This window comes from Micropterus salmoides, unplaced genomic scaffold (assembly GCF_014851395.1).
Source record: "Micropterus salmoides isolate LMB-PRFRI ecotype aquatic unplaced genomic scaffold, ASM1485139v1 Ms_hic_scaffold_19, whole genome shotgun sequence".
NCBI classification, from domain to species: Eukaryota; Metazoa; Chordata; class Actinopteri; order Centrarchiformes; family Centrarchidae; genus Micropterus; species Micropterus salmoides.
Genome location: NW_024041039.1, coordinates 10,897,663 through 10,906,469, shown reverse-complemented (window position 1 = coordinate 10,906,469; position 8,807 = coordinate 10,897,663). Strand labels below are relative to the sequence as shown.

The window sequence follows — 8,807 nt, the reverse complement described above, 5'->3', positions numbered from 1 at the left end:
TATCATATTTTCATCTAAGTTCGTAACTGATGTCATACTAAAAGGGTCGGTTGACTTCCTTATAAATAAATAAATGATAAATGTGTTTATTTAACATGAGGGTTTCCTCTTACATCTCAGGTTGTTTATCACTGGGACGCAGTGAGTCAGCCAGCCCTGAGTCCCCAGCGCGGCGCGGCCCGGCGCGGCTACAGACCCCGCCCGCGCAGAAAGAGAAAAAAGCGAGCGCTACACGGAGAGAGAGGGGGGCGGGGGTTACTTAGACCGAATCTGGGTGCCGGTGTGTGTTGTTGCCGCCATAGGTGGAGGTTGCACTGGGAGCATGTTCGGATTAAAGCTGTGATCATCAACGGCTCCCTGCCTGCGCCGGTCAGCGTGACGCACAGAAAGTGAAGGTGCAACGCGACTGGAGTCACATTGGATTAGAGCCAGTGACAGCGGAGGGATCACCAAGTTGAGATACTGTAAGAGCTTGTGGTGTATGAGGAGGATGCTCCCGTCTTGCAATTGTAATTGCGCAATAAGTTTGGACTGATAATAACGGAAAGGAGCGCGCTCGTCTGTCTGGAATGTACGTCTTTGAACTGCAATAAGAGAAAAGGGTCAAGTGGACGAAGTTTTAGGCTGTGGAGAGATTTGCAGCGTGAGAGGAGCTGAACAAAGCGTGCGCCAGGCTGAAAACCCGACACCAATCTGGGTAAACAAATATGACGGTCGATTTTGACTTTGTCTTCCATCTGCTGATGAGCAACGATATCGCCGATAAAATTACAAACCTGGGTTGAATTCTGGAGTTTAATTAATTGTGGTTTTCGAGAGAGAGGGGATCTAATCCAGGTGTAGAATTCATCTCCCCTCCGCGCGTAATGGGAGAAAAGTTTCGGACCTTGCAGAGGAGACGCACTCGCAGTATCCAGCCGACGACGCGCTTATAAATAACATGATTATCCTGCTGTTCCGTCCGTGGCTGACGAAGTTTGAAAGTGCATTTCAGCCATTCAGTATGACTTGAAACAGCCTTGGGGTTTTTGGAACTCGCATCAAGCTAGTTAACGATCCATGAACCGCCGACCCGATTTGTCCAAAGACGCGCAGACGGACATTAATGATCTAGAGAGGATTTCTGCAGAAGCAGCAGCAGCAGCAGCAGCGCAGTGAAAGCCTAATTCCAGTGTGTATGTGAGAGAGATCCCCCCCCCCCACTGGATGTCTATGATGTTGTGCCAGCTCGGGCAGAGGTGTGTGATGGAGGTGATGGTGCTGACCATCCTGTCCTGGGTTTCCGTGTGGGCAGAGGAGAAGATCATATTTGACAGACACGCTGTCTACTGGAACAGCTCCAACCCCAAGTGAGTTTTAGTTGGCTCTGAGTTAGGCCTAAGTGTGTGTGTGCGTGCCTGCGTGTGTGTGTGGGAAACATTGTTATCAGCTTGTCTGACTCAAAACATCTAAAATGAAATACAGGCTTCATTTTTTGTCACATGCTGTCTGACCAACATCACCCCCCCCCCCCCCCCATTTTATCATCCTTGTTTCAGCAGTGTTTTGGCTGAATATGGCAATAATGATGTCTTTTACAATAAGCGTGCACACACACACACACACACACAAGCAAGTGGAAGTGTGTGCAGCCAGCTCCTTTTGTCTTACACAATGAGGGCGTCCTGTCTCCTCTTCTCATCAATGTCTAGAGATTTACTCCTAACTCACTCACTCACTCACTCATATACACACACACACAAAACCTTTACCTTTGTTTCAGCTAATTTCAGCCAGTAAACACAAGCACACAGTATTTCCCTGTCATTTGCAAGCACTTGTTCGAAAACCACATCCATAATAAATAAACAAACACAAAGGAAGGCATAAACACACACACAAGGTTACATGCATGCGCACGCACAAAACACACACATAAACACACATGAGGTTGTCTTTAGCCGGGCCTCTCTCATTGACATGGGGCAGCGCACACTAGGCCCGTCTGTCTAATGGTTTGTGACAACCTGGCTAGCTTCTCTCTCTCTCTCGTTCTCTCTCGTTCTCTCTATGTCTCTCTCACCCCTTCCTTTTCTTCTCTCCCATTTCCCCTCTTCTCTCTCTCTTTCTCTCCCAGGTAGATAAATAAACAGTGAAAGTGCTCCCTCTCGCTCGCTCATGGCTGAATTAGTCCAAACTAACGGCCCCCTCTCTCTCTCTGTCTGCATCAACCAAACACACACACACACACACACACACACACACACACACACACACACACACACACACACACACACACACACACTCTGAGCTAACAGGCCTGTCTCTACTGCATCACTTTTCCACAGAAGCTTCTCAAATATTTAACAGGCAAGGGGGAACATTTTCTCCCTTTCTCACTGTGTCCCTCTCTCTGTCTTTCTTTTTGTCTCTCTGTGCACCTTCTTTCTCACCACAGACACACACAAACACCTACACATTGCAAACGTCACTGGGTAAATTCAAGCTATATGGACGGTTGCTGGGGGCGCTGTTATTCCATCAGAATCGTACGGAGAAGTTGAAGCAGAAAAGGGGCACATCAAAAATGCATTGCTACTAAAGCAATGAATCTAGGCTCTGGAGCCCTGGCGAGGTTGGTTCCCCCTGTTAGACCCTGGCACTGTCATTGCTCATGCTGCGCCTTTTTCTGCACACACACCACTCTGCCCCGCTGCACTTGTGAGGACCTTCTACTGACAACATTCATCCCTCAACTTCAATCTAAAGCTAATTCTCTTTTTAAACTTTGAGGAATACGGCAAGTTTTTTTGAGAAACCAGCCCGCTGGCAAGAAAGCGATGAGGAGGCAGCCGCCCAAATCATCCCTTCTCATGTAACATTTACAGGATAATTCTGGTTTATTGCAACTTGGCTTTTATTTACAAAGTTTCATAATAGTAAGATTGTATTCACCAAGTTACTTGCTGTGATCTGTGAATGCTGTGAAATTGCTAAGAAGTCCAGTGGGTCCAGAACCAGCAGTCAGACGATCATACTGGTAAACAAACTCCAATGTTACTTACTGGAAAGAAGAAATGACGGTGATAGTATTCCCCAAGAAGTAACATCAATACCAGTACCAATCCAACAATATAGCATTACTCCATCACCAGCAAGAGTCAAGTATTCATAAATGTACCAAAGTAAAAGCATAGTACTATGAGCAATATTGACTAACTAAAGTAAAAGTACTCCTGCTGTAGAGGGCTGTGACCTGTGACTCATACATTATTATATATGACATATTAGATTCTTGATGCATCAATGTGTAAGCAGCATTTCACTGTCGTAGCTGGTCAAGGTGGAGCCTGATTGAACTTTTTATAAACAGTTGAGTTTAGTCCAGTGGCTCCCAAATTAATGTTAAGGCCCCTCCAAAGGGTCACTCGATAAATCTGAGTGGTCATGAGATGATTAATGAGGTAGAAGAGATGAAAAAACAAAGATATGCAGCAGAACTCTTGACCTGTTTAGTCCTCAAGTAGTTATTTAAATGAAACCATTTGAGAATTTATAGTAGTGAAATCACTCTTTGGTGGAACTGCTAACAAATTATAGGCAACTGAAACGTGACAAGGGGCCCCAAACTAAACACTAATTTTTGTAAAGGAGATTAAGCTGAAATGTTTGGGAAGAACTGTTAGAAGAAACTGTTTTAGTTTGTATTTTATAAGCTTATCTGATAAGTTTATGTGAAATTTTACTGTAGTGGAGTAAAAATCACAATTATAAAATGTAGCATTAAATGGAAACACTTGATTAAATATACAAAATTCTTTTCCACCACTGCCAAACCATCCATCCATCATAAAGCTACAAAAATAAGAGCCAAGTTCTAATAAAACAGATTTATCCTTTAAAAGCTAAGGTAAATTGATGTACCTGAGATTACATTATGAGGTATAATTATAAATTTTACAAAATGAACATATATGTGTAAGTACAGATATTTATTAACAATTTAAACCAGTCTCAATCACGTGAATCTATCTGAGTCTCAATCACGTGAATCTATCTGAGTTTCCATCACATTTACCTGTTGCCCTCCATACTCCTGATTGGACTATTTGATCACATGTCTGAGAGAAACCAGGAGGTATTGTGATGGAAGTGTGGGGATCAGCAAACGCTGCTGAAAAGATATCCGTCTTCATCTAGCTTGTTCTTCAAGGTAGGAGTAAGACTAACTCCATATATTGAACACAGACCTCACCCTAATGTTATATTGCATGAACTATGATATGCTGAGTGGTGCTAGATGACTAGTATTCTGGAGAATACATTTCATACATAATAGAACATTAAATTTCTCAGTGCACTTTTTTGGGTCTTCCACGACATTTAGGCACTGATGAGAAGCTAAGAGACTATGAAAGAATAATGCATCACATTCAAACAGCAGTTATTGTCTGAGGTCTGAGGCAGTGAAATGACACAAATAGCTGGGAAAATGAACAGCTGTGTGTCTTAATTGATCACACAACATCAAGCACACAGCTTGTATTGAGCTATCAGGATGTGCTGTCTCTTCTTGTGTTCATCAAAAGTTTGCTTCGAACCAAAACAGCTTGAGAAGGGATGTTCTCTGCAAGGTCACAAGTACTGACTTAATGTTTATGTAATTTATAAATTTATAATTACGCACTATTTTGTACTATGAGCACAAACCTTCTGTGCTGCCAAAAGAAGGGAATGTGGAAAACTGCATGAAGTGACAAGTCTTACAGTTAAAACATGGATTACCTCAGTGTATGATGATGTTTTAGATGTCTTGATGTTTTAGTGCCCTTTCAGCACATTGTTTTGGTTTATGGCTCGCAAAAGATCCAGGTTTTTCCCTCTGGGATGTCGGAAGTTTGAAAACAGGAGACTGATTATCAGACTGACATTTGCCAGGTGGCCAGAAACGAAAATGAATGCTAAAGGTTGCAGTGTTTCTCCTGGATGTGTAAATAAGCTAGTGTTTGCCAACAAATTAGCTGTGTCACTTTAAAAAGGTAATATAATAAGCAGCCAAAATTACTTTACAGCAGGCATGTTAGTTAGCACCTCTTCACCAGTAAACTAAAAAACTTCTACATGGCTCTAGGTGTATCAAACCATACAGATAGTTTGTTGTATATGTTTACATTTCCACAGCAACATGTCTTGGGTGTCCCAGTTATTCAGAAAAAAATCTATACATCTTTTCTGAAACATTTGTTGTCCCCAAGTGAACTTAGGTACATTTTCAATCTTTTGAGCACCACCAATGAAATTCTATTCATTCTCATCATATTGGAGTGACAGTAGAGGTTTCAGAAACAGGTATCGCCCCCGGTACTGGGGGCAGCCGTGCTGTGGTCGAAATTACTGACTGAAATTTTTTTTCCGCTGATTTAAGTCCAAAACCGGCCTATGTTGTTGCTTTGAATCTCAGCGGGCGCCACCTTGATTATTGCGCAATACCTGCGAGCTGCCTGCTGGCTCTCGACATTTCTGCAGAGAGGAAATGTGCCGCTTGAGAACACAGTATTTTTCGCCATTTTGTGGCCGACCTGTTGGAGATACATAGACATACAAAGGTGTGCTTATGGTGAAAGGACTGTTGATGAATACTCAGTTTTTATTAATATTTCAATGTTTTGTCATTTGGAACTTGGTTGTATGGACAGAAAAAGTGTTTTTAAGATATATTCAACATTTTCACAGTAAATATTGCCAAAATATGGACATTCGAATCTACATCGGATTTACAGTTACAATTGCATTCTAGGTGTATTAGAAGATATTCAGTTGCGTTATAAGCTTCATTATGATCGTTTTGATGGTTAATTGCATTAAAATATAGCTTTTATTTTACCAGGCAAGGATGAAAATATCAGATTTTCTCTTATTGCATCTCCATGTAGTCTGTAATAGTAAAATAAATATATTAATATACAATGGATTTATATTCCTTAGCTTCTGACTTTTCAAAGTAGACCAGAATTATGCATCTAGGCCAAATGGTTGAGGAGTTATTCCTGATTCATTTTGGGTGTGTTATTTTAGGCATTTTTTCTGGAAAAAGGTGCCTGTGCCCAACATCTCAGCATAAGAAGCTGAAAATATCTGTATGGCCAGATGACAAATGTTTTATGTAATTTGGATGACCTGAACCTTTAATAATTGGCCTTTCCCTGTGGATGGCCATAGTTGGCCTGTATTTCCCACTATAGTTGATGTTTTTGAGTTGCTTCAATCAATGCATGTCTGCCTCATTCTTGCTTTCTCTGCTTTTCTTTCTTTTCTTTTCTTTCTCTCGTGTGCTTTTGGGGGATGTATCACTATCCACACTGACACACTTTAATTGTTATTTACCTGCTAATTAATCATGCGGCCGGTATTTTGGCCAGATCTGTTTAGGAGTGCCTTGATCTAAACGAGACTAACCTGGATAAGTCAAGATAAATAAAACGGGTTATACAAATGTTCCTACTTGAGAGAGAAGGCATATTACAAATTGGCCAAACCCTTTATATCAAGGGCTCTGGCTCTCCTCAGGCCTATCTCTTTCAAGGTCTTGGTGGATAATAGAAAATGTATGAGATAATCCAATTCAAACAGTTCCGGCCACTTTTGGTCACGGCGGGGATCAGCTCTCACACACACTCAGAGTGTTGTCCATCCTCCTGTTGTGATGAGATACGTGGGGCCGCACAGTAACAAAGTGCCATAACACACATTAACACAACAATACTGCAACACAAGAACGGGATCTGGAAATCTACCAGATTTCCCAGACCCACATGAAGGGATTTATGCAACATGCAGGAAGGAATATAGGAGGAACACACACAAATGTAAGGGCATACACACCAGTGGTTGCTAGATTTAGGTCACAAACCCACACACACACACACACACACTCACATACAACCAGAATGGCTGTTCATTGAATACAAGGTTAAGCAGCCTCCCTTTTTCTATTTACTCGCTGTCGTACTCACACACACACAGTCAATGGACAGTACACATACAAACATATCGGCTCTCTATTGAGTAAAAACCCATCCTTTTTACTTATGCTGGCTGGCACACAAGCAAACATGTGCATACACACACACACACACACACAGGCACACACACACGCTGAGACCCCTTCTGGCTCCCAGGCCCATATTATAAAGCTTGCAGGTGAGGGGCTTTGTTCACCCCGAGCAGCTAATGTGCTCAGAGCAATGGGCTCTCCTCCACACACACACACACACACACACACACATACACACACACATACACTGGCTCAATGGTCCAGAAGGAGCACCTTATCTAATCCCATGGTTTATCCTTCAAAAGACTTTTCTTTTCCTTTTCTTCTTTGTTCCTCCTCTCTCCTCTCTCTTCATCTCTGTGTCTTTGAGGAACTCCATGTCAGTGAGAAGCGCTGATGGTTGACGACACACTCATTCTATGGGACAGAATCTATCTCCTTGGAGACACACACACACACACACCCACACGGCCAATGAGGACGTTTTATGCACAGAGCACCCACACACTCATGCATGCACTGCACACAGAAAGTTTTGTATGCACAGACACGTACATGCACACACGTAACAAACACGCTGTCCGTTAACCCAGCCGGCACACCATGAGTCCTTGCACATAAACCCACACACACACTGTCTTTCCGCCGTATCCCCTGTGGTGCCCTGTGATATGTGTTGTCACTAGTACTTCCTCAGCCCTACCGCATACATACAGACACACACACACAGATTTGCATCCAATTTACATGTAGACTTGTCGTCACTCCCGCTCAGTTACTGACAGTTTGTCAGACTCAAACCTGCCCCTGGGTTAAATCCATCTTCCATTGCCACAACCACCACCACCACCCACTCCACCTCTCTTTCTCTCCATCCTTTCTTCCCCTCCGTCCTCTTGTGTCTCTCGCATCAAGCTCTCATCTTTCACTCTCTCTTATCTCCTCTCTCTTGTATCACGACTTCTCTCCCACCCTTCCCTCTCTCGTTCTGTTGGGATGTGGTTAGCATGTTTGTTTGTTTTTTCTTGTAGGACCCTACACTGTACAACCTGCCTCAGGCAATCTCTTTCTGTGCATACACACATAAAGCTGGCTACGTGCAGTAGACATGACCATATGACCTACATGATTAGGCAGTGTATGTGTTTAAAATGTCAGCACCGCTTTGGTTCACGCTGGGAGAAACCTGTCTCAAGAGTTATCTGTGAAATCCAGAGCCTCTCACATTGAAATAAAAATGATACTTTGAGTAATTAAAGTCAGGGCGCCTATATCGCAAATGTAGATTTCTCCCAGCTCAGCAGGAGAGGTGGTTACATAACAAGATCCAGTGTAGCTGATCTTAGTCATCAGCAGATTCAATACAATGATTGGCAGGAGGAGGTCATCTAAATATTCAGGGGCATTAGAGCGAAGCAGTTTGTCTGCTGATATTAAATGCACTGCAAATTGCTTTAGTCAGAGTATGAAAGTCAAAGTGTGGTTGTTACTTCTTGACCACAGCGATTTTAATTTGTATTTATTTAATTATCAGCCAAGAGAGAGGAAACACATAGCATAATGATATGGGTCTTCTAAAGAAGTGCTAAGATACATTTATACAGTGTAGTAAATAAGGCAACACTGACATGTATGATGAAACACTTGCTGCCTCCAAAGGCAGCAGAACATTTTGACATTGGGACATTCTGCAGGGTCAGCAAAACCAAAATCTTTTATAAAAACACATTTGTCATTTGCAAAACAGACTTTTGTGTCACGACTCAAATAAGAC

At 42.5% G+C, this 8,807-nt stretch overlaps 1 protein-coding gene across 1 annotated transcript in view; it reads left to right on the top strand.

Annotated features, from left to right (window-relative positions):
- Positions 1–237: 237 nt before the first annotated feature.
- efna2a (ephrin-A2a) overlaps positions 238–8,807 on the top strand; it is a 76,678-nt gene continuing 68,108 nt past the window's right edge. Inside the window, exon 1 of the mRNA XM_038729908.1 lies at positions 238–1,349. Coding sequence (XP_038585836.1) covers positions 1,207–1,349 — 143 coding nt within the window. The 5' untranslated portion in view covers positions 238–1,206. The remainder of the gene's footprint in view (positions 1,350–8,807) is intronic.